Source organism: Otolemur garnettii, unplaced genomic scaffold (genome assembly GCF_000181295.1).
Source record: "Otolemur garnettii isolate 467f Iridium unplaced genomic scaffold, OtoGar3 scaffold00145, whole genome shotgun sequence".
NCBI classification, from domain to species: Eukaryota; Metazoa; Chordata; class Mammalia; order Primates; family Galagidae; genus Otolemur; species Otolemur garnettii.
The window spans coordinates 3193230-3215715 of NW_003852540.1; the positions used below are offsets into that span (position 1 = coordinate 3193230).

The 22486-nt window shown below is 41.1% G+C and overlaps 1 protein-coding gene across 1 annotated transcript in view; it reads right to left on the reverse strand.

Moving 5' to 3' along the window:
• Positions 1-4138: 4138 nt before the first annotated feature.
• Positions 4139-22486, reverse strand: part of PAFAH1B1 (platelet activating factor acetylhydrolase 1b regulatory subunit 1) — a 94321-nt gene continuing 75973 nt past the window's right edge. The window contains exons 6-11 of the mRNA XM_003799075.2: positions 21213-21381; positions 16875-16977; positions 15127-15355; positions 12791-12892; positions 9282-9438; positions 4139-8005 (exon numbers count right to left, since the gene is read on the reverse strand). Coding sequence (XP_003799123.1) covers positions 7932-8005; positions 9282-9438; positions 12791-12892; positions 15127-15355; positions 16875-16977; positions 21213-21381 — 834 coding nt within the window. The 3' untranslated portion in view covers positions 4139-7931. The remainder of the gene's footprint in view (positions 8006-9281; positions 9439-12790; positions 12893-15126; positions 15356-16874; positions 16978-21212; positions 21382-22486) is intronic.

Consider the following 22486-nt stretch of genomic DNA (forward strand, 5'->3'; position numbering starts at 1 on the left):
CCTGTGGTCCCAGCTACTTGGGAGGTGGAGGCAGGAGACTCGCTTGAGCTCAGGAGTTGGAGGTTGCTGTGAGCTGTAATGCCATGGCACTATACCCAGGGGGACAGCTTGAGGCTCTGTCTCAAAAAAATAAATAAATAAATAATAGGCTGGGCAAAGTGGCTCATACCTGTAATCCCAGCACTCTGGGATTTGGAGGCAGGTGGATTGCCTGAGCTCAGAATTCTGTTCTAGACCAGTCTGAGCTAGGTAGAGTGAGACCCCCATTTCTAAAAATAGCCAGGTGTTTTGGTGGGCACCTTTAGTCCCAGCTACTCAGGAGGCTCAGGCAAGAGTATTGCTTGAGCCTAAGAGTTTGAGGTTGCTGTGAGCTGTGACACCATAGCACTCTACTGGGGGTGGTGTCAAAGTGAGACTTTCAAAAAAAGAAAAAAAAATTTTAATTATCTTAGAAAGTTTAACATTGTGTGGGCCAGGTACTATGTCTTGTGCTTATAATCCTAGCACTCTGGGAGGCCAAGGCAGGAGGCTAACTCGAGCTTAGGAGTTTGAGACCAACCTGAGCAAGAGCAAGACACCAATTTTACTAAAAATAACAAAAATTAGCGGGGCATTGTGGCAAGTGCCTGTAGTCCCAGCTACCCGGAAGGCTGAGGCAGGAGGATTGTTTGAACCCAAGAGTTTGAGGTTGCTGTGAACTATGATCCATGGCACTCTTCCTGGCAACACATTGAGAGTCTTGTCTCCAAAAACAAAAACAAAAACAAATGCCCCCCAGAAAGAACAACTTTTTTTTTCCTTTGGTTGTAGTTGTCAGGGTTGTTTGGCAGGCCTGTGCTGGATTTGAACCAGCTCTTGTATATGTGGCTGGCACTCTAGCTGCTGAGCCAACAACCTGACTTTTCATGCAGACACAGTTCACAACTGCTGACGTGTCAGAATCGCAGGTGTTCCCCTCTCAACAGCACCTGGGAACGCTTTAGAAATACAAATTGTATTAAGGATCTTGAAGGGAAAAAGAAAAACAAGTTATAGGGCCTTACCTTAGACATACTGAATCTGAAATGGGGTGGAGCCTACTTTATTTTTATTTATTTATTTTTGTGACAAGAGTCTCAAGCTGTTGCCCATAGAGTGCCACGGCGTCATCATAACTCATAACAACCTGCAACTCTTGGGCTCAAGCGATCCTTTTGGCTCAATTTTTCTGCTTTTAGTGGAGATGAGATGTCACTCTTGCTTAGGCTGGTCTTGAATTCATGAGTTCAAGCAATCCACCCGCCTCTGCCTCCCAGAGCACTAGGATGACAGGCATGAGCCACCAAGCCTGGCCTGGATCCTACTTTATTATCTGTTTTAACAAGCCCTCCAGATGACTCTGAGGCAGGCTCAAGTTTGAGAACCACTGATCTAAGTGATTCAACTTCTTACCAGATGAATTTGGGCAAAAGTTACTGGTCCCTAAGCCCCACAGCTGGGGTTTAAGCTCTTTCCTCTTTCACCTTTACTTGACACATGGAGTTTGTGCCTTAGATTTTCCATATGGCCATTCCTGAGTGGAAGTGGAGGTGGAGGGACTAGTGATGAGACCTGATGCTTTGAATGACACTACTGTGTTGCCAACACTCGATATGCACACCCATTCGCACACAGCCTCACTGGTGGGCACTTAAGTGTGTTATGGACAGGAAAACTTATGCTGACATGAAGTTGGGGTCATGTGCCAAGAGGATTGCAGCTAATTAAGGGGCAAGCTATGACTTGAAGTGTACTTGTTCTGCATGTGTATGGCATACTAGCTATTTCAGGGTAAGAAGAGGACATTTCAACACTTTAGAACTTTTGAGTGTCAAGCTGTCACTCTGGGTAGAGTACTGTAGCGTCACAGCTCACAGCACCCTCAAAGTCTTGGGCTTAAGCTATTCTTCTGCCTCAGCCTCTCAAGTGGGACCACAGGTGCCTGCCACAATGCCTGGCTATTGTTTCTTTTTTTGTTGTAGTTGTTTTAGCAGGCCTGGGCCAGGTTTGAACCCACCAACCTCAGTGTATGTGACCATGCACTACCCACCAAGCTACGGGCACCCCTGACACTTTTTAAGACTTTTCAGCTGTTTTAATAATGAAGGAAAGGACCCATATCCCATCCTTGAGCCCTTTCTTTTCTTTTTCTTTTTTTTTTGAGATAGAGCTCAAGCTGTCCCCCTGGGTAGTGTTGTGGCATCACAGCTCACAGCAACCTCCAACTCCTGGGCTCAAGCGAGTCTCCTGCCTCTGCCTCCCAAGTAGCTGGGACCACAGGCGCCCGCCACAACGCCTGGCTATTTTTTGGTTGCAGCCATGATTGTTTGGCGGGCCCGGGCTGGATTCGAACCCTCCACCTTAGGTATATGTGGCTGGCACCAAGCCCCTGAGCCCTTTCTGATCCCATTGTGCCCCACTCCTAACCTCCTATTGGGATGACCATTAGGAATGGGGATATGGTGGATAAGCAAGAATTGTATCACTCCAACTTGCTTATCATTCTATGTGAAGTGAATATTTTTAGGGTAATTGTATTCTGTGTGGTTTTTATCTGTGTTCTCAAGATCTTAAAATCAGCCAATGGGAGTATTTCACTTTCCATTTGTGGAAAGCCACAATGTTCTCTATAGGTGCCCTGATTTGATTTAGTAGTTTAGACCCTGAAGGTAGGGTGAGGAAACACTTTGGACCTATCAAGATATCTTAGTCTCAGGTGCAGGATACAAATTCTTCAGTTAAATTAAATCCAGCAGTTCCTTTAATACTCTGATTTAACACGGCAGGAAGTGGATGCAGACGATACAATCTTAGTTTTCAGGGTTTTTTTTTTTTTTACATTTTGACCAGTGTTGGGATTGAAAACCTACCACTCCCGGTATATGGGGCCTGCGCCCTACTTGAGCCACAGGCACCACCCTGTACCCTGCACTAGTGGCCTGTGCCTGTAGTCCCAGCTACTTGAGAGGCTGAGGGAGGCAAGAGAATCACTTAAGCCAAGTGTTGGAGAGTGCTGAGAGCTGACACCACAACATTCTACTGAGGGCAACATAGTGTGAATCTTATCTCAAAAAATAACGGTTGTTCACCAGGCTAAGCAGGACAGAGCTCCCACATCTGGGACGCAGTGTACCCAACCCCATGTCATCTACCTTCTTGGCCCTCACCCAGCGTCAAAGACAGGTACCACATGAATCTGGGAAGGAGGTTTGACATGTGACACATCCAGCCTTGAGTTAACAGACTTTTGAACACAGCATTTCAGATGATACTAAAGCTAGAACTCTACCCCCTCAGGAAAATGGTCACCCGGGTGTCAGCTTAGGGGTAGGGGTGGGGGGTGGGGGGGAATCCTACAAGGAAATGGAAAAGCTGCAAAATGCAGGAAACTAACTTCAGGCAAATTATTTTGCTGCTTTGGGCCCAGCTTCCCATTTTAGGGGAGGCTACTCCCAACAAGAGATAGGAAAACTGGGCTCTAAGAAAAAAGCCTATGCATGACAGCATCTGTCCTCTGAAGCCTGTGAACCTCAAGGTGCCCTGAGGACACTAGCTGAGCAGCAGCCTGCACAGAACATGCAAGACACTGCCAGCAGGTGGAAGGCACACCCAGAGCCTTGGGGCCAGGGATGAATACTTCTGGTATGTTTCAAACAAAACTGAAAACAGTATTAGGGATCTTCATGAATCCAAGACCAGTGAGCAGGATAAGCAGCTTACTCAAGAACAAAGGGGGCCCTTCACCTCTGGACTCTGTACCCAAAAGAAGGTGGATTCTTCACAAAGGGGGCTGCACACCATTCCAGGCTTGAGCTATATAGGCACTGTGTCAGAATGAAATGGGGTGCCGGAGGGCTGTAGCTGCCAAGCCAGTCTCCCAGTCTGCTCTGTGCAAGGGCAGCAAGCAAGAGCCCACGCTGTGGGCTCCTTCCTCCAAATGGGGAATGGGAGACAGGAAGGCCAGGGCTGGCACTAACCAAAGCCTCCTCTCAAGGCTCTGCTACCTGCCCTCCCACCAATTTGTGTCTTAGTCTATGACTGGTGCCTCATGCAGCCACATTTCCTAGCAGGATTTCATCTGCACACAAGACAAAAAAAAAAAAAAAAAAAAAACCACATCTAGTTTTATAGGCATTTAATAGTTTACCAATTGGTACAATAAGATTTTTTAATATGCAGAAAACATGAATAAATTTTGTTTTACACAGTCTGAGCAACAAATCTTACTGTAAAACACAAGAGCAATATTATATACATTCCTTTACTGATTTTTTAAAATTGTGTCAATATCTTCAGTTAACTCTTGCAATCTGGGGAACTGTTTTCTCAATTACCACCTCTGCAATGTTCATATGAAATCAATGCTTGCCTTCATGTCAGTGTCAGGATCAACTTCTAATGCGAAGATTTTGTGTGTTTCTAACATCTTCAGAATGAGCTTTAGGGATACTGAAGGATAGGCAGGACAAGAAAGCAGCTACTTCCATGATGTAGTGGAAAGATAAAAAGGCCCGTTCAGTCGTGACTTGTAAATCCAGCTTGCCCCCCACCCCCGGAAAAAACCCCAAAACCTTTTCTCCACCAATTTTGTACATGTTGCTTCTCTACCAGGAGAATCTTCTTTGCGTCATCTCAATTAACACATTGGACTTATATACAGCTGGACAGAAAGAGTAACCATTTTAAGTGCCTTTTCCTTTAATAATTTAACTTCAGTTGCTTAAGGATTATCAAGCCACCACTGTCAACAAACAAAATATCCTTTACTTTTAAATAGTTTTTCTTTAAATAAACTTAAAAAAAACTATTTAATGAGTGATATTACTGGGAAGTTCACACAGAAACAGAAAGAGGCAAACAGGAGAGCAGGGCACTGACAGTAAGGAGACTGGGCTTGGTGAACCTGGAGCCAAAGCTTCCAAAGACTACAGCGAGCACTCCTGGCCCCGGACGACTTGCTAACACTAGTGATTTTTAGAGTAGTGCTCTGGGCACACCATTGGTCACACCACAAATAGACACAACAGGACGGTCTTAGTCTCCTAAAGTGCAAGATGCCATGTCAACAAGCAACTAGTCTCCAAGTGATGTCTACACCACAGTTTCCATAGCTTGCACTCTGAAGGAGCACAGCCAGGATTTCTTGGGCACATTATATTAGGGTGGCACTGGAATGTCTGTTCTCACACACACAAAGTCAATAATTATCTGAGGATGTAACTCTACCAGCTTTTTATTTCTTAAATAAGTGGCCAATCTGCTTGAGAAAGTGACAAAGCAGCAGTGAATTTCTAAACCAATTAATAAAATCCTCTACTTACAATCCAAACCAGTAACCATCATTGTCCTTATCCCAGGCAAGGCACGGGGTTAGACAGCAGACAGAGAAAATAGAGAACACAGAGAAAGGGCATCAACAGGGCAGTGTCAGACAACAGTGCAGGAAACCTTTGCAAATCTGATTCCAGATTGTAGATGGATTGCTCTCCCCCACCCCCCTTCATTATTCAAACAGGGCTCATTACATTTGGATCCAGTTGTGGACCATCCCTGAGATTCAATGTTCGCTGCTTCTTAATGGAGGATATCTGGTAACTCGACTAAGCAGCAGGCTGTGGCAATCTCCCAAGTAAGGATAACTTTGTTCAGAGTAATTGTTTCTCCTCCTTTGTCAGTGAAAGTCACTGTATGCTGCAGGGGAAGAAATCGTTTCCTCCTACATTGGTACCATTTTTCCTTTATTGTTCATATTTATGAGTGATTTCTAGATGTTGTGGCTTACCCTTAAACAATTCATGCTAAAAAGGAATTAAAATACAAGACATTTATACATGTACAAACGAATGTTAAGATGCACCATTTCTATGTATTTATATTTCTCAAAATAGGACAGGATATAGCAGCAAACAAGAACAAAGATATTTTCCATAGTTTTTGTAAAAAAAAAATTCACTCGGAAGGGGAAAAAAAGACTTCTCAATGTAAGCAGGGTTGTGAGGCAATATTGTCCTGAATGTTAATCTACTGTATTTAAGGAATTAGCTTAAGATGTAATTTTTGTCCTCAAAATATAGCTGTGAGCTTTCAAAAACACTTTCCCTTCCAGAGACCTCTCTCAGGAATTATTAAAAACAAATAAGCAAACAAACGAAAAGACACAAGCTAGACATACAGCTGCTTCTAGTTAATATATGGCCTAGTCTCTGTGTGTGTATCTACAGGACGTTAACTCTCACCCTTTGTCTTTTTCAGTAACCAAATTTCCATTAAATACTAAAAGGGATATTTAAAAAAAATCACATATTACACAAATGAATAAAATGAAATTCACAATAAATTTCTTTGTTAAACTGTCACTGTTATTTCATTTTCTGTTAACTTTTCAAACGACTTTCTTTAAAAAAAAAAGTTGGTTAGCTAAGGAATGGAATTATTAATAATTGACAATGGAATGAATGAACAGTGTTCCAAAAGTCATGGATAAAAATTCTTTTACCTACTTGTAATAACTTTGGATTAAAATATACAATATATCTGGGATGTGTAAAATGCTGAATGGCCAAATTAGAGGGGAAAATAACAAAAGAAATTTTCCTTCAGCTGGAAAAAATCTCCACAGAGTCAGAACTTAGTTTTCAGAATTACAATCAAAAAGGGTTTGTATCTAAAGCATGGCATTCCACAGTGAGATTTATTCTACTTGTCTGTTTTAGCACTTCTTCAGAACCCTAGGACCAAGGACATGGAGGTTGATGTGTGTGATATACACATACAGACTTATCCACTTATAGATAGGCCCATATACTTATAAACATTTATATATAAACCAAAAGTGAAAACACAGTACATTTTTTTATGCACGCTCCATTAAACCCTGTCATTTTATAAACTTTTAAGTAAAACACAGTTCAAATCAGTATCAGATTCATGTTGAAAAACAAACTGTTGTATTTCTCCCACTCCTTTAAAATGGGCAAACATAACCTTTTCAGTATTTCTGTCATTGTAATGCACATTGCACATCCCTAAAAAACATCAAAAACAAATAGTGATTTGTACCATGACACACTCAATGGGAAGATTAAATTCTACTTGGAAGTCACATCACTATACAGTCTAATAATATGGAGAATACAACTAGAAGTATGTCTAGTGTGGAAAATAGAAGCTAAGAGTATGACAGTGTTTTTTAACCTGTTTACAAAGCGTTACAACCCAAATGAAATAAATGAGTTGCTATTAGCGGCTGAGATTTTTCTTATTTGAAATTTACAGTCATTTTCTTACATAAATATACCACTAACTTTTGCTTGATAGGCTGCCAAAACAAATGAATCGTACTGATTTGGCAAATGTGTCATGACAAAAATTCCAATGTGTAATCTCCATTAATTACATAGATGGTTCAGAAGAGTTTGAATTGTAGCCTTATTATCTAACATCCTTAAAGATTTATTAAGCACACTTAAGTGATGTTACATAGATACACATTTCAGAAAAAGCCCTAATAACCACCACTTTCCCCCAAATGAGGCCATCAAGTCAGGCACCAACAGATAGCAGAAAGAAAAACAGGAATTAATAATCCAACATAAAATGACACTGTCAACTATTCAGTTTAGTGCCCTAGTTCACTTTTTTCAACTTCTGCCTTCTTAGGCCTGGTGTGACCAATGCCAGCCCAAGTTTTTAAACCCTATGGTACTTCTAGACAACGTATGTAAATTTACAGTATACAATTTGGATTCACCATGCATGAATACTTTGTGTGTAACATTTAATAAGCTCAATCTACATCCAGAATAATTTACATGAAAGGACAATATTTATTTAAACAGAGCTCAATGGGGTAACCATGGTATCATCAGAGTGCATCCAGAGGAAAAAGGAAGGAGGGGCCAAATGAGACTCAATCAACGGCACTCCCACACCTTTACTGTTTGATCTACACTGCCAGTAACCACATAGGGTGCCGTCTTGTGGAAATCTGAAAGAAAATAAAAAGTCTTATTTTAAAATCATACTGAGCCACAAAATAACCAAGTTCAAGAACCAGGAATATCCTTATTTCTCTAATATACCCACAACCCTAGAAGATATCTAGTTTACCAACTGGGTTAGGGAAGCTGAGATATAATGATTAAATCCTAAGTTAACACCTGAGTAAAAAGGTCTACACTCCCATTTCTCCCATCCCAAATGGGGCTCAAATCTAACAAGAAGAATGATAATCTCAGCATATCCAGTTATTAAACACGATGTTCCAGGCAGAGTACAAATGCTTTATATTCATGCTTGATTGATCCCCTAACAATCCTGTGAGGAAGATATTAATTAGTATATTATATTTTACTATATTCACGATCTTCAATTCTAGAATCAAGTCCAGATGATTCCCAGGATGTTTACTGAACTTAAATACAATTCTCTGAGTTCTACTACATGATAGTATATATGTGTCAGATGGAAAGGTTGAGTGAGATTTCTTGTGAGAAACTTACAAACTAGTAGATAGGAAAAATTACCTATCAGAATAAGCATACTCTTCACAATTTTAGTTTCCAAAACCAATGGTGTGCAATGGATAAAGTATTTTTTTTATTATAAGGCTAATGACAGAGAGTTAAGGGGCTCAGCACCACTAGTTCAGTGACTAGGGCGCTGGCTACATACGAGGCTGGTGGACTCGAACCTGGCCCAGGCCTGCTAAGCAGCAATGACAACTGTAACCAAAAAATAGCTGGGCGTTGTGGCGGGCACCTGTAGTCCCAGCTACTTGGGAGGCTGAGGAAAGAGAATCGCTTAAGCCCAAGAGTAATTGCTGTGAGCTGTGACGCCACAGCACTCTATTGAGGGCAACATAGTGAGACTCTATCTCTTTTTTTTTTTTTTTTTTTTTGAGACAGAGCCTCAAGCTGTCCCCCTGGGTAGAGTGCTGTGGCATTATAGCTCACAGCAACCTCCAACTCCTGGGCTCAAGTGAGTCTCCTGCCTCTGCCTCCCAAGTAGCTGGGACCACAGGCGCCCGCCACAGCGCCCGGCTAGTGAGACTCTATCTCAAAAAAAAAAATGAAGAAAGAGAATTAAGGAAAGGAAAAATTTAAACAAATAGTACGAATTCACAAAATTTTAGCCTGCCTTCTCTATTCTGCCCTGAAAGCATACGGTCTTCTTACCTGGCAAAGTCCACTTCGTTGTGTAAAACTTTGTTCTCTCTGGCACTCCAAAATCTAATGTTCAGAAACCATATAACTTGTACATACCCAAGGAGGTAACAAAGTGTTCATGCGCATTGAGGGTCTTCATGCATCGCTTGTTCTTATAATCCCATACACGTAGGGTCTTGTCATCAGCACAACTCAAAATAAACTTCCCACCAGAATGAAACAGAACTCCACGTACCCAGTTATCATGACCCACCTTAAAAATAAAAAGGTATTTGACTTAGTAAAAGGGAAAAAATGTTAAATAGCATCTATGAAATAATACATCATTACATTAAAACTATATACACCAAACTCATCAAAAGACAAAATAAGAAATAGGAAGTCCAGGGAACTCTTCTAGAATTAAGGAAACAAATAACTAAGAAGATGGGCAGTGCCTGTGGCTCAGTGGGTAGGGCGCCTACCCCATATAAGGAGGGTGGTGGGTTCAAACCTGGCCTGGCCAAACTGCAACAAATTATAGGGCATTGTGGCGGGTGCCTGTAGTCCCAGCTACTTGGGAGGCTGAAGCAAGAGAATTGCCTAAGCCCAAAGGCTGGAGGTTGCTGTGAGCTGTGAAGCCACAGCACTCTACTGAGGGTGATAAAGTGAGACTCTCTCTTAAAAAAAAAAAAAATTAAAGAAAACTAAGAAGACATCACAACTAAGAGCTTAAAAAGAAGGTATAAAGAACATTAAGATAATTGGGAGACTGAGAAACATGAATATGGCATTGAATAAATGTTGACGGTCTTGAGTGAGATTAATTTCACTGTGGTATTCTTAGGCAATAGGAGCTAATGTGTCACAGCTATTTACAAAGATCTCTCAAATGGTTCCACAAAATGTACATACACGTACAGGAATTAACAACTGGTGACTGAGTGAAGGATATACAGGCATTCACTATATTATCTATCCAACCATTTATACAGACACTGTCCTAGAGCTCTGGAACTTGTAATTTATCCTTAAGGTATGCCCAGAGATTTATTTGACAAAAGTTTGCTACAAAACAATGTATATGTTGTATCATTTATTTTATTGTTATTATTAATTTTTTTTTGCAGTTTTTGACCAGAGCCAGGTTGGAACCCACCACCTCCGGTGTATGGGGCCAGCGCCCTACTCCTTTGAGTCACAGGCACTGCCCTATGTCACCCTTGGTAGAGTGCCATGGTGTCACAGCTCATAGCAACTTCAGACTCTTGGGTTTAAGCAATACTCTGGCCTCAGCCTTCCAAGCAGCTGGGACTACCAGTGCCTGCCACAATGCCTGGCTATTTTTTGTTGCAGTTGTCATTGTTGTTTTTAGCTGGCCGGAGCTAGGTTCAAACCCACCACCCTTGGTGTATGTGGCTGGTGCCATAACCACTGTGCTACAGGCACCAGCCACATACACCAGAGCTGGAGGGTTTGAATCCAACCTGGGCCTGCCCAACAGCGACAACTACAACCAAAAAATAGCTGGGCACTGTGGCGGGCACTTGTAATCCCAACTACTTGGGAGACTGAGGTAGGAGAATTGCTTAAGTCAGGAGTTGGAGGTTGCTGTGAGCTGTGACACCATGACACTCTACCCAGGGCGACAGCTTGAGACTCTTGTCTCAAAAATAAATGAATAAATAAATAAATAAATAACATTAAACACAGATTAACATGTTCTTCAGTCTCAGCATTTCAAGAGCTCAACAGCCACATGTGGCTAGTAGCTACCATGCTAGGCAGTGCAGATATAGAACATCACTGGAGATCAAGCGCTGCCCTGGAGTGTTCTTTTAGCTTTTCCATATATATCTAAATTTTCGTGCAAAGGCAATGACTACATTGCTTTTGTAAAAAGAACAATAAAAAGCTATTTTAATGAAGGGGCATAATAAAGCAACATATCTTTTCCTTGATTTACACTACCTTTTCCTTTGTTTAAAATACTGCCATCTATCTTGAGGCAGTAAAGCCTCAAGAAAAAGTTAAATCACATTTCTTGTGATCACACCAAAATAAAGCAGAAAAAAAGTACCCACTTCAGCTGAAAAATTTCCTGGGGAAACTCATGGGACCTGTGCTGTTACAGAAGGGGAAAACAAACTTTATGACTTTTTTTTTTTTTTTTTGGAGACAGTCTTATTATGTTGCCCTCAGTAGAGTGCCATGGCCTCACAGCTCAAAGCAATCTCCAACTCTTGGGCTTAAGCTATTCTCTTTCCTTAGCCTCCCGAGTAGTTAAGACTACAGGCATCTGCCACAACACCTGGGCTGGGTTCGAACCTGCCAGCTCTGGTGTATGCCTGGTGCCCTAGCCACTGAGCTCCGGTGCCGAGCCACTTTTTGATTTTTTTTTTTTTAAGAGACAGAGCTTCCTTTTATTGCCCTCAGTAGAGTGCCATAACATCACAGCTCACAGCAACCTCCAGCTCCTGGGCTTAAGCGATTCTCTTGCCTCAGCCTCCCGAGCAGCTGGGACTACAGGCACCTGCCACAACGCCTGGCTATTTTTATTTTTTTTATTGCAGTTTGGCCGGGGCCAGGTTTGAACCTTACCACCGTTGGTATATGGGGCCGGCGCCCTACTCGCTGAGCCACAGGCACTGCCCAACATTTTTTGATTTTTTAATGTAAATCATCTTTTCTAACAGCAACATACTATAACTGAACTCAGCTCAGAATACCAGTACTAGGAGAGATTAATTCTTTAATCAATTATTGATGATATTTCCACATGTCTGTCATACTCCATAGGGAAACTCAATCCCTTAAAGTACAGTTAGTACCTAAAGTGTTCTAATCACAGATGCCAAATTATAAAAACTGCTACTAATTATCCACCTACCCCTTAGAACTCTTTTTTTTTTTTTTTTTTGAGACAGAGTCTCACTGTGTCACCCTCAGTAGAGTGCCGTGGCATCACAGCTCATAGCAACCTCCACAACTCTTGCGCTTGTGATTCTCTTGCCTCAGCTTCTCGAGTAGCTGGGACTACAGGCGCCTGCCACCCTTGGTATATGGGACTGGCGTCCTACCCACTGAGCCACAGGTGCCACCCCATCCCTTAGAACTCTTTTAGGCACACAAGAATGTCCCACAATCCCTTACTAATATTTATATATCCTTATATAGCAATCTAGATGCTCCTAAAATGAAGAATTTCCAAACCAGAAAGCTAGCAACATAAATTTCATAAGGTTAAAATAAACTGAATAATCAGACCACCTGAACAAAGAGATGATGGTGAAATTCCAAAAGAAAGAAACAAACATCTTCAAAAATGAGTATGTAAGAACAGTTTCTTCTCTGTAGTAAACAATACAGTTTTAAAGGCGACAGTAAGCTAGTAGCTCCTTGTTAACACAGACTGGCTATGCAGAGTCTTTATATACAACATTCTATAGAAGTTTCATATCACTCTAACAATGGAATTATAAAAATTTAAAGAAAAGCACCTTTATGAAGTATCTCAAAGGTTAGGGTAATTCAGAATATTTAGTAAGATATCACAAAGTACCCAATCCAAAAAGGTATAAATGACGTGAAGATGCAAAAGAAGCAGTGAGATTACACAAACTTACAAGGGTCATAAGGCACATGCCAGTACTGACATCCCACATCTTAATAGTCTTGTCTCTGGATCCGGACAGCAAGAATGGCCCAGGCTTGCCACTTTTTTTAGTCTACAAAAGACAAAAAATTAAGTTTCCCATACAAGAATTTAGGTGGATTTTAAATTGCTTCTATCTCGTAATGATTTGTATTTCCAACTTATAAAAACACAATGTTTTAAAATCAATAAACATAAATATATAAATCTTTTTTTTTGAGACAGAGTTTCAAGCTGTCACCCTAGGTAGAGTGCCGTGGTATCAGAGCAACCTCCAACTCTTGGGCAGTTTTTCTATTTTTAGTACACTTTTACTTTGTTACTCAGGCTGGGGTTTCACTTTTTGCTCAGGCTGGTTTCAAACTTGTGGGCTCAAGCAATCCATCTTCGTTAGCCTCCCAGAATGCTAGGATTACAGGCATGAGCCACCACATCTGGCCAAATATGTAAGTCTTTTGATACCATACCTAGGCTACACAGGAAGAAACCAGAAAATAAAAGAATAAAAAATCTTCACATAGGGCTGGGTGTGGTGGCTTACATCTGTAATCCCAGCACTTGGGAGGCAGAGGCAGGTGGATCGCCTTAGTTCCTGGGTTTGAGACCAGCCTGAGCCAGAGACCTCATCTCTAAAAAATAGCCTAGTGTTGTGGCAGGTGTCTGTAGTCCCAGATACTGGGGAGGCTGAGGCAAGAGAATCGCTTTAGCCCAAGAGTTTGAGGTTGCAGTGAGCTATGACACCATGACACTCTACCAAGGTCAACAAAGTGAGACACTGTGTCCAAACAAACAAACAAACAAATAAACATCACTTAGGTTATTCAGTCTCTATAATATCAGTGCATGATCAATCTACTCAAGACTTCTGCAACCAAGATGGATTTTAAAACTATATAATTAAAAAATAACTATTTAATTCAGGTTTTATAAAGTACAGCCACAAATTTATGACATATGGTAAGTAACAACCACTAGAGGGCAGTAAAAATAATTTGAAATTGCAATGGGCCAACCAAAGTAAGAAGATCACAAGAGAAGGTTCAATTAGAAAAACAATTTAGATTGGATACACAGGGCAGTTTCTTCCTTTGTTTATGAAAATATAGTTTAAAAGGTCTGGCACTCAAGCCTGTAATCCTAGCATTCTAGTAGGAGTCCAAAATGGGTGGTATTGCTTAACTCCAGAGTTCAAGATAAGCCTGAGCAAGAGCAAGCCCACATCTCTACTAAGAAAAGAAGAGAAAGAAAAACTAGCTAGGCATTGTTTTTCCAGCTACTCAGAAGGCTGAGGGAAGAGGATCTCTTGAGCCCAAGAGTTTGAGGTTGCTGTGAACTATTACACCATAACATGTTACTGAGGGTGACAAAGTGAGATTCTTGACTCAAAACAAAAACATGTTTTAATATATATACATTATATATATATATACATACACACACACACACAAATTTTTTAAAAACCATGATAGGAATGCTTCTATAAAATGAAATGTGGTCACTTTTAATCCCATTCACAGAAATAACATTCTCCTTCATTTCTGAGAGACTGAGTTGTACTTTGTTGCTCTCTGGCAGGACTTAAATTCTTGGAATCAAGTGATCCTTTTGCTTCAACCTCCTGAGTAGCTGGGACTACAGGCCCACTACCATGCCTGGCTAGGTATTTGTTTTTATATTTGTTTTTAAGGTGAATATCATCATAAAGACTGAAATCACAAAGAACACATATTAAGAATCATGAAGAAACATATCAAAATTCAAAACTCAGCTAGTATTTTTGAATGATCAAGAGTATCACTGACCTCCACATGAAAATTCATTTAAAGCAAATATTTGAATACTGAACTCTATTTTGCCATAAATTTATAAATACATAATTAGCTTGTTAACTAAGGATATTTTTCTAAAGGATAACCTTAACCTCTCCTGCAAGTTTGATTTTACATTGGTATACTCTTGTAACAACTGCATCTCTGATAAATTTAATTGACTACTTTTACTCTTCAGGAGAATCCTCACTATACATCAAATCAGGGGTTGGCTGGCAATAATGAGAACCAGAAAATTTATCTAAGGTTTTAAGATACAGTAGAACCTCTGCAAGTTGATTACCCAAGGGACTATAACAAAAGGCTCAACAGAAAGAAAACTAGGCCTTACTGTACCAATAGGTGCATGTGATGCATGACCCATCTATGAAAACTAGGTCAACTTAAGGCAGTGGGTCAATGTAGGTAGGTGGTCAACTGTTGAAATTCTACTGTGTTAGCAATAAAATCATGATATGACACAAAAATCACACAGTACCTCAGATCCTGTTGCTTCAGAGATGGAAGAATATGAGCTTTCTGGAGCCCAGGAAATGCATTCTACCACATGTTCATGTTCTCGGAGCTCAGCCTTACATTCCTTTGTTGCTACGACCCATACACGCACAGTCTGGTCATTGGAACAGCTGGCTATCAGAGTGCCATCCTGGTTTGGGCGTACCATACGTACCCATTCTCTGTGTCCTGTGAATGTCTTCACACAATAGCTGTCAATATATGTAATAATGTATGTTGTGAATGACAATTAACAAGACACTTCCGAGAAATGAATACAAAAGTAGTTATGCACTGGGATGAAATCAGATGTAAAAAAATCAACAAAACTAACGCACCATCCAGGTTCATAAAATATGGGTATAGGTGACAGGCCAGAAAATCAAATATCAGTTAAAATCAGTTGACAGAAATATGATTAAGAATCTATCAAATCGGCTCGGTGCCTATAGCTCAACCGGCTAAGGCGCCAGCCACGTACACCTAAGGTGGCGGGTTCGAATCCCCAGCCCGGACCCGCCAAAACAACAATGATGGCTGCAACCAAAAAATAGCCGGGCACTGTGGCGGGCGCCTGTGGTCCCAGCTACTTGGGAGGCGGAGGCAGGAGACTCGCTTGAGCCCAGGAGTTGGAGGTTGCTGTGAGCTGTGATGCCACGGCACTCTACCCAGGGGGACAGCTTGAGGCACTGTCTCAAAAAAAAAAAAAAAAAAAAAAAAAAATCTATCAAATCAGGGTGGTATCCGTGGCTCAGTGAGTAGGACGCCAGCCCCATATCCCGAGGGTGGTGGGTTCGAAACCGGCCCTGACCAAACTTCAACAACAACAAAAATAGCCAGGCGTTGTGGTGGGCGCCTGTAGTCCCAGCTATTTGGGAAGCTGAGGCAAGAGAATTACTTAAGCCCAAGAGCTGGAGGTTGCTGTGACGCCATGGCACTCTACCAAAGGCGACAAAGTGAAGACGCTATTTAAAAAAAAAAAAAAAAAACTAATCAAATCAACACATCTAGAAGGTAAGATATATTTAAGAAATAAAGTCTTTTGCAGCTAAACATAAATAAATCTAACAAATGTATTTCTAGCCATGATGAGGAAAAGCTACACTCTATTAACCTGATAAAACCAGTAGGTTAAGGTTCTTTTGGGGTTTTTTTTGCATTTTTTTAAGCTTCCTTTTTATCTTATGATAAAGGTTAAAGTTTTATTACAACAATCAGGTATAATTCTAAACACAATCAAATTGATCCTAAAGGACACAACAGCACAAAATGTTGATTTATTTATATTTTTTTCTAGGAAATTTAGAATTGATACCAGAATTTTCCTGCCAGGTCCTTGGTCTCGGCAATCGAAGAATGAATTCATGGACCATAAGTAAGCAAAAGCAAGAGAATTTACTGAGAAAAAAGGAAACAGGAAAGCCTCTGGCACAGTGGAGGGAGTCCCAAGTGGGTTGTCCACAAATGTAAATATAAACTCACAGAGAGATCACCTGATCACAGAGAAAATGAGCCCTTACACAGAAATGGCTCTCAAGCACAGAGGATCTCTTATAATGTCTCTGTGTTCCTTTTTGGGAAGACATTTAGAGATCAAACTTAGTTTTTAAGAATGTAACACAACTGTTATGCTTATCATTCTGGGTTAAAGCCAAAATTATTAAAACACTCAGAACACAATTGTTTTTTAATATGTCTTTAGCTGATACCTTTTCAACTAAACCTACTTACCCAGTCTGCACTTCCCACATTTTTATAGTTTTATCCCTTGAGGCAGACACTATATGATCTCCATTGGGCATGATGGCTACTGAAGAAACATTGTGGTCATGGCCTAAAACACACAAACACAGCAATAAATTAAGTGAAATACCACCAAGAACAATTAAACCTCAGTTTACCATAGGATTTTAAATACCACAGAAGTTCTAAATATACTGGGTTTTATGAAAACTTGGTTAGAAACCTGGATTTACACAATAAAGTTAATAACTTGGCTCACTCAGTGCCCTTAGCAAAGTGGTTATGGAGCCAGCCATATACTCTGAGGGTGGCGGAGTTGACCCCAGCCTGAGTGAGCTAAACAAACAACGACAACTGCAATAAAAAGTAGCCGGGCCTTGTGGCCGGTCCCTGTTGTCTCAGCTACTTGGGAGGCTGAGGCAAGAGAATCGCTTAAGCCCAAGAATTTGCGGTTGCTGTGAGCTATGACGCCACAGCACTCTACCCAGAGTGACAGCTTGAAACTGTCTTAAAAAAAATAATAATCTATAAAGAAATAAACATGGGCAGCGCCTGTGGCACAATGGGTAGGGCGCCGGCCCCATATACTGAAGGTGGTGGGTTTGAACCCAGCCCTGGCCAAACTGCAACAAAGAAACAGTCAGGTGTTGTGGCAAGCACCTGTAGTCCCAGATACTTGAGAGGCTGAGGCAAGGCCTAAGCCCAGGAGTTGAAGGTTGCTGTAAGCTGTGACACCACAGCACTCTATCAAGGGTGATAATGTGAAACTCTGTCTCTAAAAAAAAAACCACAAAGAAAAAAGAAATAAACACCTAGCTTTACTTATGATTAAACTTCAATCTGTACAGTTGTTTTTGAATCACAAGGCATCAGAATTATTATTAGTATTTGAACATATTCATATACTTCACTGAGTCTGAATGTTTACATATGAAGACTAGGAAAACACAAAATTTCTTATGATATAGAACAGATAAGAAAAATGGGGATTTGGGTTGTGCCTGTGGCTCAGTGGGTAGGGCACTGGCCCCATATACCGAAGGTGGTGGGTTCAAATTCGACCCCAGCCAAACTGCCACAAAAAAATAACCAGGGTTGTGGCAGACACTTATAGTCCCAGCTACTTGGGAGGCTGAGGCAAGAGAATCACTTAAGCCCAAGAGTTGGAGGTTGCTGTGAACTGTGTGATGCCATGGCACTCTACCGAGGGCAATAAAGTGAGGCTCTGTATCTACTTTTTTTTTTTTTTTGAGACAGAGCCTCAAGCTGTCTCCCTGGGTAGAATGCTGTAGCATCAAAGCTCATAGCAACCTCCAACTCCTGGGCTCAAGTGAGTCTCCTGCCTCTGCCTCCCAAGTAGCTGGGACCACAGGTGCCAGCTACAACGCCCGGCTATTTTTTGGTTGCAGCCGTCGTTGTTTTGGCGGGCCAGGGATGGATTCAAACTTACCACCTTAGGTTTATGTGGTTGGTGCCTTAGCCACTTGAGCCACAGGCGACCCCAGCCCTCTGTCCCTACATTAAAAACAAAAAAGAAAGAAAGAAAGAAAAATGGGGATTTAGTTTTCCATTTAATAGTGGTTGAGAATAATCTTTTTTATCATAGGGGTAAAAAGATCATCATTCCATATACATTACCAACATTCCCTATTAGCTATTCTTTGTGGATAAGGCCACAAAAGTCCTTATAGGCTGGGCATGGTGGCTCATGCCTGTACTCCTAGCACTCTGGGAGGCCAAGGCAGTAGACTGCCCTGAGATCAGAGGTTTGAGACCAGTCTCAGCCAGAGTGAGATCCTGTCTCTACAAAAAAAAAAAAATAAGCTGGGTGTTGTAGTAGGCACCTGTAGTCCCACCTACTTGGGAGGCTGAGGCAAGAGAATTACTTAAGCCCAAGAGTTGGAGGTTGCTGTGAGCTGTGATGCCACAGCACCCTACCCAAGGGCCAAAAAGTGAGACTGTCTCAATAAAATAATACAAAATAAAATTTAAAAAAATTCCTTATACATATATGGTATAATTTCACAGAATATATAATGATTACAATGAACCCTTTTTATAAATTAGATCAACAAAATACAGGCAACTTAAAAGAAATATAATAGACTTTTACAAAAAGAAATGAAATAGCTGACAGAATTACTTTCTTTAGTACTCTTCCCTAATGCACTTAGTTTTAGGGGTAAATCACACCCTTCAAATTACACTTTCTAGGTAATCACATAGCTTACTCCTATGCTAACATCAACTAGATAATCTATTTTTTTTTTTTTTTGAGACAGAGTCTCAAGCTGTTGCCCTCGGTAGAGTGCTATAGCATCACAGCTCACAGCAACCTCAAACTCTTTGAGCTTAAGCAATTCTCTGGCTTCAGCCTCCCAAGTAACTGGGACTACAGGTGCCTACCACAACACCTGGCTATTTTCCTTTTTTTTTGGTTGCAGTCATCATTGTTGTTTGGCGGGCCTAGGCTGGATTTAAACCCATCAGCTCTGGTGTATGTAGCTGGCGCCCTAGCCGTTGAGCTATAGACACCAAGCCTAGATAATATATTTTAAAACATTTTTTATTACTAAGACAGTACATGTTTCTTTCTTTCTTTTTGATTTCTTTGAGACAGAGCCTCACTTTGTTGCCCTGGTAGAGTGCTATGGCATCACAGCTCGAACTCTTGGGCTTAAGCCTCCCAAGTAGCAAGCCTCTCTTGTCTAGCCTCCCAAGAAGCTGGGACTACAGGTGCCCACCACAAGGCCTGGCTTTTTTTTTTTTTTTTTAAGAGACTAGGACTTGTTCGGGCTCAGGCTGGTCTTGAACTCATGAGCTCAGGCATTCCATCCACTTAAGCGTCCCAGAGTGCTAGGATTACAGGCAAGAGCCATTGCACCCCACCTAGTATATGTTTCTTGTACAAAATCTCAACATTCAAATTTCACCATGTTCAGACAAACATCAAAAATCCCTATTTAGTGATCACCTTCTATGTCCTAGATACTATAACAAGATGATTTAATTGTATGATTCCATTTTATCCATATGACAATTCTATGATTTATGTATTATTACTTCTATTTTACACATAAAAGAGGTTCCTAAATTTCCTAATGCCATAATTAAACAAATAGCAGTCTGAACCCAGATAATTTGATTCCCAAATTCTTTATTTTTTAATCTAGACATTTTTATTTTGTTGCCCTTGATAGAGTGCCATGGGATCACAGCTCAGAGGAACCTCAAACTCTTGGACTCAAGCAATTCTCTTGCCTCAGCCTCCCTAGTAGCTGGGACTATAGACGCCCACCACAACACTCAGGTAATTTTTTGTTTTGTTTGTTTATTTAGCAGGCCCAGGATAGGTTTGAACCCACCAGCCCCAGAGCATTTGGCCAGTGCCCTAATCACTCAGGCATAGATGCCCCCGATTCCAAAATTCTTTTGCCACAAAATCACAATGCTTCAGAAAACAGTTGTCACAGTAAGATCTGGAAAACAACTTAACAATGAAAGTACAGCATACGTGAACATTTAAAAGTGATCAAAGGAATATAGATTCCAGCTTTCACTTTACCTGATCTCTGTCTTGTCTTCAACTGGGATGGGGGTAGGAGTTAATAACCAAGTAGGGCGGCACCTGTGGCTCAGTGAGTAGGGCACCAGCCCCATACACGGAGGTTGACAGGTTCGAACCCTGCCCTAGCCAAACTGCAACAAAAAATACCTGAGCATTGTGGCAGGCGTCTATAGTCCCAGCTACTCAGGAGGCTGCGGTAAAAGAATTGCCTAAGCCCAAGAGCTGGAGGTTACTGTGAGCTGTGATGCCACAGCACTCTACCCAGGGCAACAAAATGAGACTGTCTCTAAAATAAAACAAAACAAAACAAAACAAAACTAATAACTTCATTTTCCCTTTTTCTCAAAGACTGATAAATGACTTGGCAGTTTTTCTTATCAAAAAATACTTTTTTTTTTCTTCACTCAGAGTCTCGCTATGTTGCTCTTGGTAGGGTGCCATAGAGTCACAGCAACCTCTAACTCTTGGGCTTAAGTGATTCTCTTGCCTCAGCCGCCCAAACAGCTGAGACTATAGGCCCCTCCCACAATGCCCTGCTTAAAAAAAAAAAAAACTACTGGGCACCACTTAAATCTTGTTAACAGTAACAAATCTCAATTACCATGACTGATCCATTTATTACCTACATCATATGACCCTCCACAGATAGAGACAATTAAAATCTAAATAAAAGCAATGTGCATGCTATTAAAAAACAATATTTTCTCTAAAGTGCCATATCAGAAATCTCTATTAAAGTACTATAATCTGCTCCTTACCATGCATGGTCCTGATGCATTCAAAGCCCTGAAAATCCCATAGTTTTATGGTCATATCTGCAGAACAGGAAGCCAGAAGCTTGCCGCTATGATCAAATGAAATGTCCTGTACAGAGTCTGTATGCCCCTTAAGAGTTCGTTCAAAATCTCCAGTCTCATAATCCCATACCTGTCAAGTGAGCAGAAAACTGGTTAATACCAACATCACTCTTTTCTCATTTCACATTTGCTCTTAAGCAGGCCAGTCTGGCACTTTACTGACTAATTAACTTAAAAAGTAACAAAACATAACTACCTTAGAAGTATCACATCTTCAAGTATAAATGGGCTTTTCTGGGGGAAAAATGATGTTGTAACCATTAAAACAGATCTCCAGTATCACATAATGATTATATATATAAAGCCACAAGACAAAGTCCTTTCCCAGTCTGATAGTAAGCATCAGACATGTAAATAATAAATCTAATAAGTACAAAAAAGAAGTCCGTGGGCCCTGTGGATCTAGGATACTGGTTGGCGCAGACATGAGTCCTGGCTTCTGGGGACTTAAAAAAAAAGTCTGTGGGGGCTATGAGACAGGTACTTATATGCAGAGTATTAAGGGACCACAGAGGAGTACTTAATTCTACTGAACTAGCAGAACTCAAGACATCTATGGGGCCAAGAAAAGATTTCATAAGATGTAACTGTTCATGAAGAGCAAATTAACAAAAGCATATGACATTATTTTGTTTTGTTTTGTTTTGTTTGAGACAGAGTTTTCTTATGTCACCCCTGGTAGAGTGCTGTAGCATCACAGCTCACAGCAACTCAAACTCTTGGGTGCAAGTAATTCTCTTGCCTAAGCCCCCCAAGTAGCTGAGATTATAGGTGCCTACCATAATGTTCAGCTATTTTTTGTTGTAGTTGTCATTGTTGTTTAGCAGGCCTGGGCAGGGTTCAAACCCACCAGCCTCAGTGTACATGGCCAGCACCTTACCCACTGAGCAACAGGCGCTGCCCAATAAGTCACATTTTTAAAAGATAATTTTTCTAAAATAACAGAAATAATGAGTTATCAAGAATAAATACAGGCTCGGCACCTATAGCTCAACCGGCTAAGGCACCAGCCATGTACACCTAAGGTGGTGGGTTCGAATCCCCAGCCCGGACCCACCAAACAACAATGATGGCTGCAACCAAAAAACAGCCAGGCGTTGTGGCGGGCGCCTGTGGTCCCAGCTACTTGGAAGGCGGAGGCAGGAGACTCGCTTGAGCCCAGGAGTTGGAGGTTG